The 20,842-nt window shown below is 44.0% G+C and overlaps 2 protein-coding genes across 12 annotated transcripts in view; one reads left to right on the top strand and one right to left on the bottom strand.

Moving 5' to 3' along the window:
* NIM1K (NIM1 serine/threonine protein kinase) overlaps positions 1-7,543 on the top strand; it is a 30,694-nt gene extending 23,151 nt beyond the window's left edge. For 7 of the 8 annotated variants that reach the window (XM_052779175.1, XM_052779173.1, XM_052779172.1 and 4 more), the window contains 2 exons: positions 4,316-4,599; positions 6,684-7,543. In XM_052779175.1, coding sequence (XP_052635135.1) covers positions 4,316-4,599; positions 6,684-7,433 — 1,034 coding nt within the window. In that variant the 3' untranslated portion in view covers positions 7,434-7,543. The remainder of the gene's footprint in view (positions 1-4,315; positions 4,600-6,683) is intronic. The other variant, XM_052779176.1, reaches the window with a different exon arrangement.
* HMGCS1 (3-hydroxy-3-methylglutaryl-CoA synthase 1) lies at positions 7,448-20,615 on the bottom strand. Of its 4 annotated transcripts, XM_052779165.1 has the most exons (11): positions 17,623-17,641; positions 15,578-16,035; positions 15,056-15,181; positions 14,373-14,537; positions 13,486-13,654; positions 13,177-13,347; positions 12,245-12,351; positions 11,771-11,896; positions 11,338-11,501; positions 10,837-10,943; positions 7,448-9,094 (listed from the first exon to the last, which is right to left on the bottom strand). In XM_052779165.1, exons 1-10 carry the CDS (start codon positions 17,637-17,639, stop codon positions 10,851-10,853), a joined length of 1,596 nt encoding a protein of 531 aa, XP_052635125.1. In that variant the 5' UTR covers positions 17,640-17,641; the 3' UTR covers positions 7,448-9,094; positions 10,837-10,850. The 4 variants fall into 4 exon arrangements, with proteins under 4 accessions (XP_052635125.1, XP_052635126.1, XP_052635124.1 ...); XM_052779166.1 differs by lacking the exons at positions 7,448-9,094; positions 17,623-17,641 and adding an exon at positions 20,465-20,615 and having other exon boundaries at positions 9,156-10,943; XM_052779164.1 differs by lacking the exon at positions 7,448-9,094 and having other exon boundaries at positions 9,156-10,943.
* Positions 20,616-20,842: the final 227 nt, after the last annotated feature.

Raw genomic sequence — 20,842 nt, 5'->3', positions numbered from 1 at the left:
CTGTTTCTTCTTCTGTCTCTGTCTGACTGACAATAATAGAAACTGTGCTTGTTTTCCCTCAGGGAAGACTAGTTTTCCCCACATCTTTGTACACTGCTGTCTTGGTTTTTTTCTCATAGTCTTTCCTTTCCAATTTCATTGACTCTCCTTCCCTCCATCATCTTATAGGTGAGAGAATGAGATACACCCCAAAGCCTTCATGCCATGTTATCTGTTGTTATTTTCTCTAACCACCTCTTTCAGCCCAGCCTGCAGAGGTGTGAAAGCTCACATTTATATGTGCAGCAGTTGTTGCACTGGGAATCAAAGTGGGGAACTGATGGTATTTATTTTTTCCAAATTTAAGCCTGCCTATGCCTAAGGGCTGCTTTAACTGGGTGTGGATTTTTTGGTTTTGCTTGTTTCAGAAAAGCATCTCTGTTCTACTTGGCCCACAGCAAGTTATTGCTTCTTTTCTGTGATTTTTTTTGCTTCCAGAAAAAGCAGTCTTGTGCTTACTGTTGGAGGAAATGCTGCTCCTGTACTGGGAACAGGAAGAATGCTAATGAAAGGAAGTTATAAATTTGATGTGGATGAACCTTTTACCTGTCGAACATACTTAGGAGACGAGTTGCTTTAGCATTTGAATAGAGCTGATTGAAAAATTTTCTACTTCAGTGAATAGAGTAAGCTTGGACAAACTAAATACCAAAATCATAGTTCTTTTTCTTGAAAATGCTCTTTTTCACCAGAAGTTTCTCAAATTTTCTTTTGCTTTTTAGTAGCAGCTTTTTTGGTTAAAAAGTTCACTGGGCAAGGAGTTCATTTCTCGACACTAAGTTTGCAACTATCATGAGGAAGGGAGGATGAAGGATAAACATCTTTTGACTCATCTCTGCCTGTGACTTTACCTGTCCTCATAAAATACAGTATGTGGATAGGAGGATAGGAACACGCAAACACGTGCACACACATGCGCTCATGCATACAACACACCACCACCACCTATAAAGAAGATTCTGTTTTTTTCCAGTAGATGCACATCGTTGTGTTGGTAATGAAGTGATGTTCCTGCACAGTACTACTGAGTACAAGTCTTTTTTTTGCTGATTTTGTAAATACAAAGGCTTCATTATTAATGCTGTTTGGGTCCCTGTGGTAGGGGGAGGTATATGTGGTAGGGGGCTGTTCAGCTCTCCAGTTGTTGTCATAGTGTTAAAGTCTAAGTATTTCCTTTCTCCTTACATGTCACCCTATATTAAAAAAGGAGACAATTTTGTTCTTTACTAAGATGAGCTTTTGTAACAATTACATGTGTGCGCTGTTCTGTAGCCCTTGTGATCTGTTGCAGCAGGATACATGAAAAAAGTTTTCTAGAGGGAGAGAGAGAAAAACTGCAGGATAATACTGGATGAAGAACCTTGTTTCTCTCACAACAGCTGCCTTGGTTGCTTAGAGGATGCAGGAAAATCTTTCGTGCTATGATGTGTACTAGGTTATTCAGGAGCATTGCCCACTTCATTAACCTGAATTTTGGCAGAGATTTTCTCCAGAGACTTGTAGAGTTGCTTTCTAATGACTGTTAGGTTCCTAAGCTCTGTGTAACCTTTATTTTACATACCTTCCAGCTGACAAATGTAATGTGACAGTACAGCTGAATAGATGCAATTAAAAGCATCCAAAATAGGCTGGCTTTTTACCAGCTATAAAACATCAATTGCAAAGGCAGGAACGTCCCAGCACCTAGTTTGTTTTTTTAAAAGCAATTTTAACTTGGTTCTGTTTGTATTTTGTTTCCTTTTGCCCTCATAGCATAGACGGCTTCTTCCTGAAATTATTTCTCAATCTTTTCCTAACTTCTTTTATTAAGATTTCAGCTAGCTCTTTTCAAACCTCAGCAAACACTGCATATAGTCAATCAAAATCTCTTGCTACTCAGTGTTAGTATTTTGGTAAATAAGATGCCTGCTAAACATGCCCTTCTGTTCAGCACTGCTGCCATGCAAGGGTAATACAGGATTTGTAAACCAAGCTTTTTTTGGAAGCAGAAGGAACAAATTTAAAAAAGAAAGGGAGGGTGTCAGTTTTTTTACACTTTAGGTGGGCTGGTTTTCCTTGTATATCATGCATATGCAACTGCAATGATACAGATTTAAAGGAGCTCAGTTCTGATTCATGGTGGTGTGGAAACAGGATCAGGCCCCTCAGCTCTAAACCTTTTTTTGTTTTAAAAAAAAACTGCAGGAAAACTGACCAGGAGGAATAGTAAATTCCAGCAAAAGGGAAGAGAAAGAATTTAACCTAGAATATTATTTTTTTTAAAGCCCAAATGCCCCCAGCTTTTCTAAATCAAGATGTAACAATGCAATTACATAGTTAAGATTGTAAGAATTGTTATTCCCTGTAGTATCTAACCATTTAGTTCTGCAGATGTTATCTCCTGTGAGCTGATGCTCTTTCCTCTTGGTTTAGGGGATCAATATCCTGCCAACGTGACAAGGGTTTTAGTCTTTCACCCCTAGGTCCGCAGTCAGAGCTCTGCCAGGATCAGTGTGCTGTTACCGTTCAATAGCTGCATTTCCTCCTCATTCACCACACCACCATGAGCGCCACACAGGACTAGGTACCGCTTTCCTACAGGCCTCACTAGAAAGCACGGAACAGCTCAGAGAGAAGCAGTGTGGGGAACACTGCCCTATACTCAGCACGGGCTCCTTCTGAAAACAGGCACATCAAGGGATAATTCAGCACCTTTCACAAGAATCACGTTTGCTTGGAGTATCTGCTGCCCTTCAGTAGGGAGATCAATTTATGCATGTATGTTACTAAGAAAGGTAAATATACCAAACATGGAGTCTCTTGATCTGTACAGAGGTATGCATATGTATCCTTAACACTTCCTTTAGGTATGTTGGAATACTGAACTTGAGTTAAATAACTTTATAATATTAAGTAAAAACATTTTGAATGCTTTTATACCAGAACACATGTACAAATGTAATAGCCTTCTTACTCTTCTCTTAAAGCAACAAGTAAACAATACTTTTTTTTTTTTTAATTTACTCCCATGTACTAGAAACCAAGGTGAAGCTTTTTTTCTGAAAGATTTGATAAAAGCAATTAATTGTTAAGAAATCTGTGAATGCTTGACTAAGATATTCTTGGGGAGAAAAACCTTCTTCCCAGGAATAAACAGTTGTTTTTATTGCCATGGTCCAGTTTGATTTTGCTGTTCTGACAAGTTATACAAAGCCACTGTAAACCTATTTTAACCAGACTAATCCCTCAAATACCAGCTGTATTCAACAGAGTGAAGACAAAAGCCATAACCTACCAATTAATACAGGAACATATGGGCAATTGTGATTGACCTATTCATACTGCTCCAAGCTATCCTGGTGATGTGGTGCAGCTGCAGCTGTCTATCTGTGTTTTGTGGCCCTTGGCTTCACTGTAGGTATGCTACAAAAACATGCAGAACTTAACAGCAGCTTTGCATTACTAGGACAGTGTAAGACAGCTAGATTTGCTGTCCTACAGGATCCCTGCAACTTACTCTACTTCAGTGTTTTTTTCCCTTCCTCCGAATAAAATCTTTGTGTCATGTGGATTCATGGCCCACTGTGGCATACAGACATAAAAATGTACTTTCCCTGTATTCTGTACAGTACCAAGAACTACTCATACATGAACGTGTTGAAAAAACTGGCACAGCTATCCTGAGAAAGACAAACCTCTACAACACTTGATTTTGTTACCTGAGAATTTGTGGGGGTATGGGATAAGAAGTTGGGGAAGAGTTCTGTAAGTCACACCAACTAAAAAACACCTCTCCATTATAAAGTTGCAGGGTTATAGCCAGAACCCCTAAATTACCCCCAAGTTTGTCTGTCTGCTATGAAACAAAGCACCTAAATTTGACACCTCCATCAGTTTGCAAGTGCCAGGCTCAGGCCTAGCTCATCGGAAGAGCGCTGAGCTAACAACGGAAGAGAAAGCACAGACTTTCCTCACCAGCATTAGACACCGAACAGCAGATGATGTAACTGTGGCCATCAGACATGTATTAGCCTGACAGCAGTGGAGCACACTAAGACAGCAGATGATTTGATTAGCCCTTGCTATACTCTACCAGCCTTCAGCCATGTCAGCAGTGAGCAGGATGCCGTAGACAGAAAGTGGCATGGGTGTGCATGAAAGATGCAAGGTTTAGTAGGCCTCTGCGGCTTAGCTTACACTGATCAGAGGTGAAATTTTATTGCACTTCTGTAACCAAGGACTGTTGTAAATAAATAGTATTACCATTTGTGCCTACTGCATTAACAACATGGAAAAGCATTTTTCTTTTCAGAGAAAGTTGCAATTAAGATTTTGGACAAGACAAAGCTAGACCGGAAGACTCAATGTTTGCTATCTCGTGAGATATCCAGCATGGAAAAACTGCACCACCCAAATATCATCAGACTGTATGAAGTGGTGGAGACACTCTCAAAACTGCACCTGGTGATGGAGTATGCAGGAGGTGGGGAGCTCTTCACTAAAATCAGTACAGAAGGGAAGTTGCTAGAAACAGAGTGTAAAATAATCTTCTCCCAGATTGTGTCTGCTGTGAAGCACATGGTAAGTTGCTCTTCTTCCACAGGCATGTTGCCCCACACTACTCTAGCAGATTTTGTGGATGTATCTTTTGGTTTTCAACTAGTAGGTTTACTGTTACCAAGATTTCAGGCCCACATTTCTGAGGAGCAAAACAGCTAGAGAAGCACTGTCTTAAAGGTATCTGAGAGAGCTTTCACATCCACCTCAAGCTAGTGCCTCTCTGTTGACAGCTTTTGGGAGGGGACTGAACACTGGGTTCACCTGTGGTGAACACCAACAGCGTTCTCCTGTCTGCTTTAAGTTGCTGTAGGCACCAGCTAACAAAGCTTCATTTCTTCCCTTCAGCTATTTCAAAACATAGGATCAGTCACTCTTCTCTGGAACGCTTTCTTCTACCGGAAGAGGCTTATTAGGTGTTGCAAACATCTAGCTTGCTTATTAATGAATGTGGGAGACTGGTACTTAAGACAGTCAATTCCTGGTTCTCGCTTTGGCACAAATCTGTGAAGTTAACAGCCAGCAATTCACTTCCCCTTGCCTAGTCGTCAGTATTGCAACTGGATTTAGGATGATGCTATTTATGCAGAGCCCAAAGCATCTTATAAAGGCAGAAAATGAGCAATTAACTACTTCAATACCATCTCCTCTGAACCTTGCATAGTAACTACAGCTACTTCAAACAACAGCATAAGAAAATGGAAAGACCGTTCTGCAAGTTTGAGAAGTAAAAGTAGTATTTGTTAAAGCTGGCTCAGGGTGCCCTCCAGTGGCTCTCATTCTCCTGCCACGTAACGGCCTCGGGCAAAGCCAAAGCAAGAATGTTCCCGGGTCAAACATCTACAAACTGCATTGCAATCTGTTCATGACATATATAAACAGTGTGCATTTTTTATATATTTTGACACAATGATCATATGTCCTGTAAGCGATGGATTAGCTTCAACACCTTTTCCACAGGACAGGTACTCTGCAGCTACTGGAACTTACTTTACATTTCAAGATAGCATCTATTTCTCAGCATTAAAGCCAGACTACCAAGCTGGCCAGCCTCTTCGGTTGTACACACACAGTTCTGCAAAACATTTAACTTTTGCTAAGCCATCAAATCCAGGCTACTTAAATCCCATCTCACTGCTACCAGTCCACAACGAGGACTGAAGATCTCTGCCTGTTACTGATGACAGTTTAAAAATCTTAGGATGCCGAAAGGCTTCCTTATTGCCTCCAGATACACATACACCTTGTTACTTCAAAGGGTAGGGCAGAGAGTGCGCGAACACATCCATTCCTCCCGGTTGTTTCAAAGATGAAGCTAAACCCTTACGTAATCAGGACAGGTGTATCGCCACTAAGCAGAGCAAATTCTGTTTGAGTCCTTGGCTACTACTGCCATTTCCAAGGGAAAAAAATTACAAGTTACAGCATATGTATTTATTTTAGATTTCTAAAACTAGAAGACACCACTGAACTTGTGTCCTGCAACAACATGAAATACCAAAAGGCACAAATCTGTGGTCCTTTTCTCCTGCCACCACCAGTTCCTCATAGGACATCACATCACACAACAGAATTTTAGCAACTTTCTTACTTTATCTGTGATTATGTTTACTTGGTGAACTAAGTGCTTTCGCTTCTTAAGTCCACAAGCTTACAATATATACAAAAATGGAATTCGTTAAAAAGAAGTTATTTATGTTACTTACATCATTACAGAAATGTAGTAACTGCAAAAGCAAGTGTTCTGAGCCCTGAAAAAAACAGATTTTGCACATGAAGATATCTAGTCTTGTAGGATTAGCCACAATGCCATCACAAATCTGCTTCATTAAAATAGCTGATATTAGTTAACAAGTTGAGACTGCTATTCTTAAAAAACCCAGCATCCTTCCCATCTTCTCCACCTGCTCCATTGCTTTTGTATCAGTAGAGAATTAAGTTAAATTTGTTTACATAATTTAACTTTTCAGTTACATTGCAATACTTAGTTCTGACTTTGTCCAAGTAACTCCCTGTCTCTTGTGTGGTAATTAATCGATGGTAAGAGCTAGTCACTTGAGAACTTCCCTGTGAACAAGCTAACACCAAATTTACCTCTTATTCTACAGCATGAGAATAATATCATTCACCGGGACTTGAAAGCAGAAAATGTCTTCTACACCAGTAACACCTGTGTTAAGGTGGGAGACTTTGGATTCAGCACAATAAGTAAAAGAGATGAAACTTTAAATACTTTCTGTGGCTCTCCTCCCTATGCCGCCCCCGAACTCTTCCGAGATGAAAACTATGTTGGCATTTACGTAGACATCTGGGCACTGGGAATCCTGTTATACTTTATGACGACAGGCATCATGCCATTTCGGGCAGATACAGTGGCCAAACTGAAAAAGTGCATTCTTGAGGGGACATACAGTTTGCCTCCCTGCCTCTCAGAAACTTGCCAGAAACTGATAAAAGGAGTCCTTCAGCCAGTACCAACAGAACGATACTCTGTCAAACTTATTATGAACAGCGAGTGGATGCAAGGAATACAGTACCCCAAACCTTTACAGCCATTTAAACTAGATCCAAAGTATTTATCAGACATCAGTACACTCAAAGAGGAAGAAATTGAAGTGAAAAATATTCTGGAAGATCTGGGAATCACAGAAGAGCACATTCAAAATAACCGGGGAAGAGACGCGCGCAGCTCAATAACAGGGGTCTACAGAATTGTTTTGCACAAGGTACAGAAGAAAAGGGCACTCGAATGTGTTCCTATCATGTCCCACCCAGACCCCAAAGAACAAGACTTGAGGAGAGGAATCTGTTCTTACAGCGGGATGAAGCACACATCCAAGCTGTGTTCTATTTTATAAATTGCACTGCAGGCTTTATACTTGGCACATTTAACAAAGTGTTTTATTCACTTTCCACAAGTTCTGGTGTTACATTTTTTGTAATTTTTGAATAAACCAAAAATGCCTCATCTCTCCTTTACATTTGTCAAGTCACAGCAAAATGCTCAAATAGAGGTCTCATGCATTTGTTTGTCCCTTGCTCCAGAGAGAGAGACATGGTGTAGCCAGTGCAAGAACCCCAGTAAGTGAAACAGGTAAGGGATCATTAGTGGAGGTGATCTTTTAGTAAAGGTCAAATAGTATTGCATTTAACACACTTGGGAGATTCTCAGTACAGGCACTTAACAGCTAACTTCTTGAAAAGCTGTACCTCAGCTTGACTCAACTTTACCACTGCAAACCAGGACAGTTTATGCAGAGAACTAAATTTAAGCAGAAACCTAAACTTAAGCAGAAACCAGAACATAATCTAAAGAACTGCAAATTCTTCTTTAAGACTTCTTCAGAAAATTAAACATGATATAAATGTGTATCAGAGCCTCTTTTTTTTTTTTAATTTAAAGAAACAGCAATGCTGTTGTTGACCACAGTTCCTAATATGTCACAGTTCCGAAAAGCAAATTAGGATATGCTGCTTTAACTTTGCATGTGTGGTTGCAATTCCTAGCGCATAACTGGTTGGGCTGCCACCTACTAATCTCCGACACCTCCCATTACTCACACCATTCTGACGGTCTACAACTGCCTGGACTCCAGTTGCACTAAAGAAAGATTTAACTGTACTCCAAAACTCATGTAGTTTTAAATTCTTGCTTTAGCACTAGGTATCATGAACGCAACCAGTAACAAAATCCACTTATATATATATTGAGCATTACAGGCTTGTACTAACTCCTGCCATACTACTTTGGCAACAAAGGCTGGCACAAAGCCAATTTTGATACTGTTGACCACTGCAAGTTGAAGGTTGGATAGCCTGACAACTCCAATTGTTCTGAGCATCACCAAGATGTAGATACTCAGATTTTCAGCTTTAATTGCTTATTTTATACTTTAATCTTCAACACCATCAGCTCCAGTGCAAATGGTGGAAAAGTGCAGTAGCTGTCCTCTGAACAGGCATAGCTGACATGCCTAAGCTAAGAGGTAGAGCCTATACGATTTTAGTTAAGGCAAGTAAACTAATAACAGGTTTAGAGAGGTACAGCTAGTGCTTTCAAATTTAAGGGTAGGGTGCTTTATCTATTATGGGGACTGATGAGATGATCAGTTGACTTTAAAAGGAGTAATTAATGCAAATGAGCAACAGAATGACTCTGAAAAGCCACCCATGGGAATCTGGACTCAGTGAGGCTCAGGTAAGTACAAAGCAAGAACGAATCCCCCTTCACAGTTTTTCTGAGGGTGATAAAACAATACCATCTTTCCTAAGACAGTAATAAAGATGAATTGTATTCCATAAGCTGGGAATGAATTGCTCCACTATGGAGAGTCTCTGTATGAAAGCATTTAAGTTATCTTAAAACACAGCCCTGAAATAGTAGTTTTGCACCAGCCTAAGCAACCCTTTCTTTCCATTTTTGTAATGGAATGATATTAAGAAGAAAGATCCGGAAGGTCCACACAGCTTGTGAACCCACAACTTTGGGTTTTCACAGGGCCAGTTTCCTCTTTCTTTCCTGTTAAAGAAAAAAAAAAAAGCATCCTGAAAACCCAACAAGTCAGCACTACTCCAACAGGTTTCAAATATCTCAAACTTTATTTTAATAAAGGATCAGCCCCACAGACCATGAGGTCCCTGTGGTTAACTTTGTGCCAGTAGCTCACTTTGTGGCTTGTCCACTGCCAGCAATGGACTTTGTTCAACGGCAATTTGTTTTTCTGGTGTCAAGACAAGTTTCACGTGGGCAACCTAAACCAAAATACTTGCAAACACTATCATCATGCATCGTTGCTCCATCATTTTCAGCAGAACAAACAGATTAGTATTCATCAATTTATAATAAACAACTATTTTACCAAGGCTTGACTGTACAAATACAGCAAATTATCAAATCCTAGTGAGTGACAGATAGTACAAACACTTCATTACACACAAAAAAAAGTAATTTAACAGACAAATAATTTTTTGCTACTTTATATTAGATAATGTAGCTTTGTAGAATCAGCAAAGAAATAAATTCAAGAAAACTTCATTCTGTACATTAGCTCAATTTAAGTATATATTACAAGCTTACAAGGCTCATGTCATAGTTCATTTCCAATCTGGGCTTTAAAAATCTACCAGAATGGACTCCCCATTAGCACTGTATATCTACCACTTGCAAAATGGTTAGCTTTTAAGCTTGCATGTTGGGAAAGAAAAAAAAAAGAAAGAAAAGACCCCACTCCTACAATATTGCCAATAGTGAGAAGGACTTCAAAGTACAAAGCCAAATTCAAAGTTAGAAATAGTCTTTCAGAAATGTATTATATAAAAGATTAGCAAGAGGCCAGAGCTCCAGACAAAGTGATCCTCCTCTCTTCCTTCATTTGCCAATTAAGACAGTTCCGTAATATCTACAAATTTATTTGAAAATTCTGCTGCCTTAGATACTTCTACTAAACAATCCTGAAAGGAGCCAAATCAATGAACCCACTTCTTTAGAAGAAAAAAACCTACTACCTCCCTTCTTTTTCCTCTTTCCTCCCAGGCTGCTGTGATTTATAATACAGTATAAAACACATACTATGGATGTTAGGAGGAATTACATAGTAACTAACACAGTGGGTCACAGAGTTTCTTGGAAGAAAAGCACCTGTCAGTCTAGCCGTTCTTGATACAGTCATTTTGACAGGGGAGAGAGATTCTATTCCTTCCAGCAATGAACGTTACTTGGTTCTATGCCTTTCCCAAAGCAATGGGGTGATCGGAAGTAGACTGGGAGAAGAAAGAGAAGGTGATAAAGGGAAAGAGAAGAAGAAGTGCAGTATTCAGAAGATTGCTTATTGTGAAGGCACTGAGAACCCTAACATTAAAAGCTTGGACTATTTTGCCACAGACTTGAGTACAAATAGAAGTTAACAGTATAGGTTTCAAGTCATTTTACGTGGAAAGAGCAAGCAGAAGATTCTTTTTTTTTCTATGTACAAAGACCTTGTAATTGACTACAGCTACTGCTCAGCAATTAAAAAAATTCAGACATGTTAAGGAATCCACACAGGCCCTGGCAAGTCCCTCCATCTCCAGTATATTCATGATTTTAGTGTTCTGAAAAATACTATAAATATCAGCACACTGTATTATGACAAATCTTTTCAAGGACCTTAAACAGTTTTTCCATGCTCCAGTAAAGTATCATTGTACACTGAAGCTTCAGCACTACTGCAATCCTTTTTCTCTCTCTCTCACCCTACCCTCACACCTTGTTTCATTCCCCACCTCACAGAGGTATCTTAATGCTCCCCATTGGAAATGGCAACAGTAACGCCTTCAGATTCTGTTGTTGCAGGGATTCTTGGCACTTTCTTAGCAGGGCTTGGGATGTGCTAAGAAGAAGGGAAAAAAACCATTAAATACAGTTTTCTAGTTCACCGACATTCATACTTCATGGCTAGTCCAACTCTCAAACAGCATTCATGCTACACTGGACAGCTGGGTCTTAAGTCAATCATATCAGTCATGCTTCATGCAAACTGATTATGTGAAAAGAGCCAGTTTGTTCTTGTTTCATTCTTGAGCAGCTTCATTCTTGTCATGATGAAATGTACTTTTTAAAACCCCATGTTCAATTTTTTACTTCTGGCTTGTATGTTACATATGTTAACAAAGTATTTAATATAATTTGTTAAATCACCTTCTCTTTTAACATACATGCACATGCTAAGACAAACACATAAACCATTCCACTATTTATATCAAACTTTAAAACTGAGTGTTCACCTCATGAACAATGCCTGGGTGGACAACTTCGACTCCTGCCTCCAGAGGTCCATCGCCCATGAGTGGGCGCCGGGCGTAAGTTCTCCTGTGTTTCTCATCCACACGCACAAGGTACCATGTTCCCTCGAACAGATCTTCTACCGAACACTGCGGAATATAGTTGGCTGTAAAAAAGCCAGTAACACACTGTTAGTTGGTTCCTGGTAAGAGTTTTACGCAATGCAGGTCTTTGCAGTTTAGATGTAGTAAGACAGAAAAAACAAGTCTGCGCTTTCGTTTCAGCCACACTGGGCCAATGAACACAAGCTATTCAGAAGTAGAAAGGGTCGGATATTTCCTTCATTCTAGACCCTACTCATTTGAAGTCAGGTGAATTAAGTGATGAGCATTTTGCTGTAAGACTAGGAATGATTTATATATATGAACTTCTTACCCAAATGATGTGTTTCCTGTCTAATCTTCATGTTTTCAGCAAAGACATCAGGTGCAATACATTTTCTTGAGTCAAGTCTTGTTTTGAGATCAGAAAGGCTGGCAGTTATTTTGTCCAGTGCAGAACCTACAATATAAAACCATCACGTAAGGTAGCCCCAGTGCTGAGAGCTGTGTGGTGACACGTTAACACTTCAAGCTCATTGAACATATTTTGCATTACAGAAGCTAAACTTTTAGTCATTTAAAAATATTCCCAATTACTCAATCAAAATGTTAACAGAGTTTGAAGAGTATTATTTATTTGCCCAAGGAGACACTTTAACATTCCCTGGAGCTGGAACATCTACAGTTTAGCATTTCTGTCATTCGCCATTGCTCTCCAGGTTTACTTATGCTGTTGGGTAGTGTATCAAGGCACGCAGAGGTGAGCTGTGCAAGGGAGTTAAAATTAACATCTCTTCCTTTCACTCACCAGGAGTGGCATCCTGGGTAACTCTGATGGAATACAGCGTAGCAGCAAAACCAGAGCCATATGAGAACACACTGATTCTCTGTCCTGCAAGCTGCTCTGGGGAGTACCTGCAAATCAAGCAACAGTTGTTTAAAGTGAGAATTAAGCCAAGGTGCCAATTTTAAACAACTAGAAAGTGCAGCTAGCTTAGAAAAAGCAGCCAGCAAATTATATTGACTACAACACACATTTAGCATGCTATGTGCATAAATGACTTTTAAAAACACAGTTTCAAACACTGCTGTTAGGTCGTGAGTTCCAAAGCTGCCTAAGCAAAACAGAGCAAAGAAATGCCCAGAATATGATTATCTAGAAGGTAGCCAGTTTTCATTCTTAAGTGACCTAAAGCCTAAAATGAACAACCACATATTGGAAGGCAAAGTCAGAATAAAGACAAAAGGATCCAAGAGGAATGATTTCATTTAAACTTAACATGATTTTGTAAAAGTCTGTCATTGCAATTAAAAAAAAAAAAAAGTTAAGTACATACTAATTTAATGTGGCTTTGCTTATTACAGTGAAACAGAGAAGGCATTCTGATTCTCTTTTCCACTGCAGTCGGATTGAGGTTTTTGGGGGGTTTTTTGGGGGGTGAGGGTGGACAGGGAGAAGGTTGAGGCTGGGAAATGACACCACCCTATAAATAAGGTCCTACTTTGGAAGGCAGTAAGCAGCTGTTTCAGATCAGCTGCTGACATAGAAATGTTGAATCTGCTTGTCACTTGAACTCATTGTGTGTGCAGAATAATTTTTTAACTTTTGTCTTTCTGCTTAAGGTAATCTAGTAGGAAAAGGTTTGCTAGATGGTGCTTTTACAAAGGCTTTCTGAAACAAAAACCTTTTATGACCTTGCATATAGAAAGCTATGACTTTTTTTTCAATTTTGTGCTTACTGGGCTAGAAGAGAGGCAAGGCAACCATAGACTGAAGGGGTATACATATTTCCATTCTGGTTGGATACAAGTAATGAATCTTTGGTTTTCTGATTGAAGATCTCTGCGCTAGCTTTCATAAAAGCTTTTTCCACATCTCTGTCAAAATACGTATCTTCAAGTTTTACATCCCTAAGGAAAAAAAAAAAAAAAAAAAAAAGAGAGAAGTAGTTCAGAAACAGTTACTGAAATAGCAGAAAGTAAAAAACACACCTTGGAGGTGTAACAAATTAAGATTATATGGATAAGGAAGACAGCAGCCATTCTCACCTGAAAGCTTCCAGACCACTGAAAACACCATTTGCTGTTTCTGGGTTCTGGTCACTGAGAAAGTCATTCAGCAAGAGTCTAGCCACAGATTTCTGTACCAGTTTACAGTAGGGAGAATGGAAGATCATGAATCCAAAGTCATTCAAGGTGAAACGTCTGTCTGTCCCTTCTGGAAGTAGCAGAAATGTTGTGTTACAACTTACATTTAGTCCTCACTTCAGCTATGAGAATAAAATAAGAGGGGTGGCAGGATACCAGTCATCATATTCCATCAGCATACAAGAGACAACCGTAACACTAACTATTGCTGTCAAGTTCATTTAAAACACTGCTGCTACTTCTATTTAAAAATTAGTTTCTTACTGATCTTTTGCACCAACATTTGCCCTTCTAGAAGAAAAATCTATAAGCTTAACAGAATCTCCGTATTTCTACCCAGCATTTTGACATAATAAATAATCTACCTCATTTAACTATCTAATCTTCACACCTATGCTTAATATGAATGAAGCAATTATTAAACACATGGGGTAAAAACCATCAGTATCGCTACAAAACATTTAAGTATTAACCTCAGTATCTTAACAGCCTCGGTGAAGCAGGGAATAACACACTTTTAAGCAAATTATTATACAGAACACCAAAAAAAGCCTGTAGAGACTACTACTTACTGACTATCAGGTACTTAGCCATACCAGAACAGAAATAAGATGTTTCTTATGGGAGAAAGCAAATATTTCAATCGCCTCAGAACACACAAACACAAAGAATTGGACCCATATACTAGTCTTTAGATTGGATGCTAAAACTTGAAAATACATTGTCTGTGTAGTTACACATTCCAGTGTTTGCCAGATCTTGCAATATCATCAGGTGAGGCTACGTACCCTTTTGCCACTGGGCATGGATTTTGTTGCGGTAGACAGTATAGCAGCGATCTAATGCACTGAGGTAGCACTGTATAGATAGTTTGCCATCAACTACAGGATATTCAGAGACCATATCAGGTTTATAGAAGTCATATGCATGCTGCATGTGGGTTCCACGCAACCCTGACGGAGAGAAATTGACAAAAGTTGAAAATTACTTTATTCAGCTGCTTTGAGCCAATTTGAATGGATCACTTAACACATGTGAGGAAACAAGCAGTATTTGGCCCCAGTGAAGCAGGTTTTCATAGCACTTCGGGCCCTTTAAGGTAAGGTTTCACACAGTTCTCAATCGCTTGTTAAGTACGGTAGGACTGAGCATGACAAACACAAGTAACAAATTATTTTCATTGTTTCGTCTTGCAAGTAAGAGCACTGTGTTATTCAGCTCTAGTCCACTCTGTCAATTTTATTTGAGAATCCCCAAGAAAATAAACAGATAAGAGCATCTCCAGTTGTTCCTTGCTGCCTCCTGTAACGGGACTTGGCCAAGTTAGCCCAGAGCAACAGGAAATAAAGTGCAATTTCTGACATTAGTGGGAATTAATCCAGCCCTCCAGCAACACACAAAAAACAGGGGAAGGCTTCAGAATGGATCCAGTTATCTGGCTGAATGCCATTTGTTTTCTCACAGGACTAACCTCTCTCAAAAATTAACGGAGCATTTGGACCAACTAGCATAGCAACAGCACCAGCTCCACCTGTTGGCCTGGCATTTCCACTGGCATACACAGCAATGTCTCCAGCAACAACAAGTGCATAGCGTCCTGTGAAAAACACACAGAAATAATGATGACAAATAGCCAAGAATCTAGCACACTTTAATATCCATCAGCAATTTTTAGACTTTGGTTATAGAGGAGATCACCCCAAGATTAAGGGGTTCTTCAGTCCTGACTTCCCCCCTCCCCCCATTTCAATTTCCTGGCAGCCACTGAAATTTGCAGGAAAAGACCAGTGATTATCAGCCATGTTGTTATTTTCTGCACTGTAACTGAACTAGTGGCAAATGCCCAGCAGTCACTTAAGAAAAAAGACCTCAGAAGAGAAAAATAGTTTACCCACTGGGTTTAATATGGTTAAACATGAACACTGTCATTATAAGGCAGACTACTCAAAACCAGAGGATGATGTAACTTTTCAAGAAAACACCCTGAACTTACCATCCCAAGAACTGGACTCAATCCAGTTAATAGCATTAAAAAGAGCAGCAGTGCCTCCATAGCATGCATTGGTGGTGTCGATTCCTTCTACATCCGTATTACCAGATTCTTCAAAAAGTTGCATCAGGACAGTCTTTACAGATTTTGATTTATCAATTATCGTCTCCGTTCCAACTTCTAATCTCCCGATACAATCATAGGAAAGGCTGTTCCTCTCCATGAGCTTCTGAACCACAGTCAAGCAGAGAGAATTGATATCCTCCCGGTCAGAGCAGAAGCCCATCTTTGACTGGCCTAGCCCAATGGTGTATTTCCCAGCATCCACACCATCATACTTCTCCAGCTCTGTCTGGTCAACATACTGAGAGGGAAAATATATTTCCAGTGCAACAATTCCCACATCTTTGGGCCAACAGGATTCAGCATTCACTGGAAGAGACCCAGGCATTGTGGCAGATCTTTAAGAAAAAAAGAAAACCACAAAAACAGCTGATTTATTCACATCCATTTTGAGAGACCTGCTTTCATTTTCTGTAGGTTTCTAGAAAAAGTTAAATTTTAGGTATTCTACAAGGTCATTTCCAAAAGGCAAGCCTTTGCCTCCAGGGAGACTTTGGTCTGAGCATACCATAAACATCATTAGAAGTTTTCTAACATTTTATATTAAGAAGTTCTTTTAAGTGAAAATACAAATTTCAGCCCTGGAGATAAAGAGATGTACGTTAAGCCCAAGTTATTTTACTGAAGCAAAACACAAGCCTAGCAAGCGTTAAGTGTTTGAGAAATTCGTCTTAATGTTCATTATTGTACTTCTGTTTATACGCAAAGTCTCAATTTTACACAACCAAGCCAGAAGCATCAGATTTATTCTTTTTTAAAATGTTGCCAGCTGAGAACTAAAGTTTAAAATCTATCCTTACCAGGAAATCTCTGCGTTATAACAGGCCAGGACTTTTCAAAGTTGTTTTTATTTTTAAACTAAGTAACCAAAGTCTCTCCATTTTGTTTATACTTGCAACAAAGACAGCAGAAATTTTTCTGGTGTGGGGTTGGGAGGTTTTTTTGTATTTTTGGTTGGGTTTTTTGTTTGTTTGTTTGTTTGAAGTATACTCTGTTTTGGCATTCTGGAACACTGGAACTCCTAACACCAGGCCTGGAGGAATATTTCACAGGCTGAAATGAAAACACAGGGATTCTCCCTGGTAGACCAAGTTTTCTTATTTTGACCCCTTAACTTTACTGTCACTACACTCGAGGATATACTACACCCTAGGGCATACTACATCCTATTACTTTAACCCTATCCCTATTACCCAGACAGGCAGGATCTTCCTGTACTTTTGCTTACATCTTTCCACAGCACTTGTCCCTTTCGTACCCAGCTGCAAGTACCGTCACACTGACCTTTACCCAACTTCTTCCAGAAAACCACGATGAGCTGTATAAAGGACTAAAGCCTTTTGCTGCAAGAATGACGACTTTAGGGGATGCACATTAAGACAAGCATTAGGAAAACATTAAAAGGGTTTTCTGTTACAGGTACAGTCTTATGTAAGACCTAAAGAGCACACGGCTCGCCGTTCATTTTTATTGCCTCTAACGAAGTTCCAACCGTACCTACGAGGTACCTATAACAACCTATTTAAGTGTTTCTCTTGTAGCCTTTATCCACGTTCAAACGCGTAAACGGGAGAAAAAGGCTGTTTGCTCACCTTCTCCCGTCCGCTCGCCCACGACCCGTCACCCACCGGGACCTCTTTTCCCTTAACCCACCCTGTCACGAAGCCCCTCACCTCAGGAGACCGCCGCCCCGCTCCCCCCGCCGAGCCGGCCCTCCCTGAGGGCAGCCCGCCCCCCCCCCCCCCCCCCCCGCCGCCAAACGCCTCAAGGTTACCCGTGACCCGGCCGAGGAGACGAGGAGGAGCCACCGGGGTGGCGTGGTAAAAGCCAAGCCGCGTCCCACCCGCAGCGTGGGCCCACCACAGGGCGAAAGGCCAATCGCCCCCCGCCTCCCCACCTGACAGAACCGCGGCCCCGGCCCTTACACGTTGCGGAATCCCATGGCCGGCTGCCGGCGCGGAGGGCCGCGCATGCGCGCTGCGGCGCCGGGGGGGGGCGTCCGGCTGGGGCAGGCGGGTAGTGCGCAGGCGCGGGGAGCTGGCCCAGCCCCTCCCTCGGGGGTGCGGGTAGGCACTGGCAGCGCTGCCCGTCCCTGCCCGCACCCCCGAGGCGGTGACAACGTTGTTGCCGTAACCACCTTGCACCACGCTCCACGAAGCTGGTGGGCAGGATTAAGGCTTTGCCATGGCACCGCAGCAGGTTTACGCTATTAGAAAGGGGGTGGCCATCACAGCTTTCCTAGAGCCGCAGCCAGGGAAGGGAAGCGCGGTGGTCCAGAGACTCCCCAGCAGCTGCGGGAGCAAGCTCATGTCCCCTCTCAGCAGCACAGCGAGCAAGTCACACGCATCTCCTGCGGACGCAGGGCAGCGCTGTGATCCAAAGCTTGCTCCAAGAGCTGAGTTTTACTCCAAACCCACACAGGTCCTGCAAGGGAGAAGGAGGATGCTTTCTGGCTCCCCGTACGAAGGCAGACACGCCACTGACAGCGAGATCCCAAGGTACCAGCTGGGAAAAGGACTTTGCGGTCCAGCTCCCTTTCTGGCACAGAACACCCCACTTCCTTCAAAAGGGGACAGACCGCTGCCAGCTCAGCGCAGTGTCTGGCAGCCACCCCAAGGGTAAGCCTTGTACCCAGAGCAGAGCTCCGTTCTGCTCCAAGAGCCAGAAAGCTGAAAGTTAGAGGCTGCAGAGACTCTTAGAGGCTTAATTTTATTTAAGTTGTATATTAAAAGGAGCATGCAGCACTTAATGGCCTTGACCTGTGATAGCCATAGAACAACAGTGGCTTCTAACCGGGTGGTGAATTAGCAGGAAACTCGATATGCCAAAAGGACTTGCATTATTGGTGAGGGCTGCGGAAAACACTCTGCTCTGTCCTTGCTCCTCACAGAACTTTTGAGGTCAAAACTGGCACTTAATGCCTATTACTCGCTGTAGTTCTCTCATCAGAAAACTTTCTGCAGAAGACAGCTAAAGGGAAGCTCTTTCTGTTGTATTCTCACAGCTCACCAAATACCAAGCTTACCAAATACGCCTAAAGTAGCAGCAGTCAGGGCTATCAGGCTGTACCACAAGGAAAAATGCTGCTGTATAAGCTTGCTCTGATCGCTGAAAGAAAGGGGACAAACGACATCTTAAGTCAGCCAGTCATTAGAGGAAAAAATTTGTTTACTTGATGCAAAACAAACAGCCTTTTGTCGCCCCCGTGAAATGGCAAGCACCACCCCATCATGGAGTTTTTGCCGAAGACGAAAGCTTTCTCAAAAGTACGATTACTTTTAAAAGACTGAGAACCCCAAATGCTTTAATACGAAGAAATGAGAAACCGGCTTTGCTTCGTGCCCCCTCAGGATCCTGTAGGGAACAAAGGAGCAGCCTAAAACAGCCGCTACTTTCTGCTAGTGTTGCGACAGACACGTTCTGCCACAGCCACCGCTGGCTTTCATCCCCTTTGTTACGAACTTGGGAATCCTCTGTCAATAATCTGACATGATTATTTCCTGCCTGAGCTCTTAACTCATACGGAGCACTTGACTGGAAGTTGGAAAACCGGCCCCCAGCCCGTTTGCTCCCAGCCGCGCACCTGGCAGCGCCCTGCCACCGTCCGCAGAACCGACTTCGCGGCTGACGGCGGAGGCACCTCAGGCTGCCTCCCGGGACTTAAAAGCAGTGACGGTCCGGCCGCTTCGGCCATGACGTCATCCAGCCGCCCCCCCCCCCCCCCCCGGCAGGGCTGGAAGCTTCACAGGTAGCGGGAGAGCGCGTGCAAGGCGCTCGCCGCCCCGCCAGAGGTCACCGCCTCGCGCCGGCACCGCCGCGGCCGGCCCACGGCACGCGACCCCCGCTCGCCCACTCCCCCCCCCACCCCGCGGCCGACGCGGGCGGCGGGCGAACTCGCGCCCCCCCCGAACACCGAACCGCTGACCCGGCGCCTCCAACCCGGTGGTCGGGACCCACCCGCAGCGCCCGCCCCGCGGGGGGGGGGCGCTCCCCCTCGCGCCGGGCGCCCCCCCCCCCCCCCCCCCGGACCGGGACGCCGTGAGCAGCGGGTGCCGGGATGCCCGCCCGCACCCCGGCCACAGACGCCTCCACGGGAGAAGGCGACGGCACCGCGGGAGGCAGCACCCGCCTGCCTTTGCCCTGCGCCATGGCGGGGGACGGGACACGGGACACATACACACGCCCGCCCCGCCCTCTCCGGCTTGGGTGGGCGCCTCTGTCGCGACACTGAGAGGCGATGAAGGGACGCGCCGCGGCCGCCGCCGCTTTCGGGCTGCTTTGCGGCCCCCGGAGGCGGGGGGCAGAGCCCGGCGGAGCCCCGCAGCCGCCGCAGCTCACCCAGGCGGGGGGCTTCTCCCCCCCCCCCCCGCCGGGGGGCAGGACGGGAGGCAGCACCCAGGACCCCCGGCACCGGGGCTGCCCACCGCGGGCACCGAGCCCGTCGGAAAGCGTTTGGCCACGCCGGCTGCCCCGGGCAGGGAGCGCCGCGGGCGATGCTCCACGGTGCTGCGGGCAGCGCCCGGCGCGGCGTGCGGGCTAACACCCACGTTGAGGGACAGCCATGCGCGCCCCTTTCTGCTTTTTCTTCTTCCCCTCTTTTTTTCCCCTCCTTTTTTTCTTTTTTACCTTCTCCGCCCCCCGCCCCTTGCCGCACTGCAGGCGCTACTTCCAACGCCCGTGCATCCGCTGCAAACACCGCTCGCGGCTCCGCCGGCGGCTGCGGGGAAGAGAGGCAGGGGCCGCCGCCCGGCGCCGAGCCGCCCTCACCTGTCGGAGGCGATGGCTCCCGGTGCCGGTCGCTGACTCCGCGCCCTCGCCGGTTCGCACGCACAGGACGGGAGGGGGAAACGCGGGTCGCCGGCGCGCGGCGCCTTTAAACAGCCCCGCCGCCGGGGCTCCGGCCCGCGCCCTGAGCGGCGGCTCCTCCCGCCAATCAGAGCTGCCAGGGCCCGGGCCACGCCCGCCGGCCGGCCCGCAGCTGGCGGAGAAGGCGGGGGGAATGGTGTGAGAAAGTGACGCGGCGTGGCCAGAGGGCGGCGCGCCAATGAGGACGCGGCAGAGGCGGCCGGCGCTCAATGGGAGCCGAGCGCAGCGCGGGGGCAGCCAATGGGAGCGCGCTGCCGACCGCGGGTGAGAGTAGGACGG

Source organism: Harpia harpyja, chromosome Z, assembly GCF_026419915.1.
Source record: "Harpia harpyja isolate bHarHar1 chromosome Z, bHarHar1 primary haplotype, whole genome shotgun sequence".
NCBI classification, from domain to species: Eukaryota; Metazoa; Chordata; class Aves; order Accipitriformes; family Accipitridae; genus Harpia; species Harpia harpyja.
The sequence above is the reverse complement of the archived record's forward strand: the minus strand, read 5'-3'. Positions and strand labels throughout refer to the sequence as shown.

What these genes read in the sequence shown, in the direction of transcription:
- HMGCS1 (XM_052779165.1), bottom strand. An exon ending in AGTGGTCTGGAAGCTTTCAG is followed by an intron (nt 13,348 to 13,485) that starts GTGAGAATGGCT and finishes TTTTTTCCTTAG; the next exon opens with GGATGTAAAACTTGAAGATA. An exon ending in TACCCAGGATGCCACTCCTG is followed by an intron (nt 11,897 to 12,244) that starts GTGAGTGAAAGG and finishes TTTATATTGTAG; the next exon opens with GTTCTGCACTGGACAAAATA.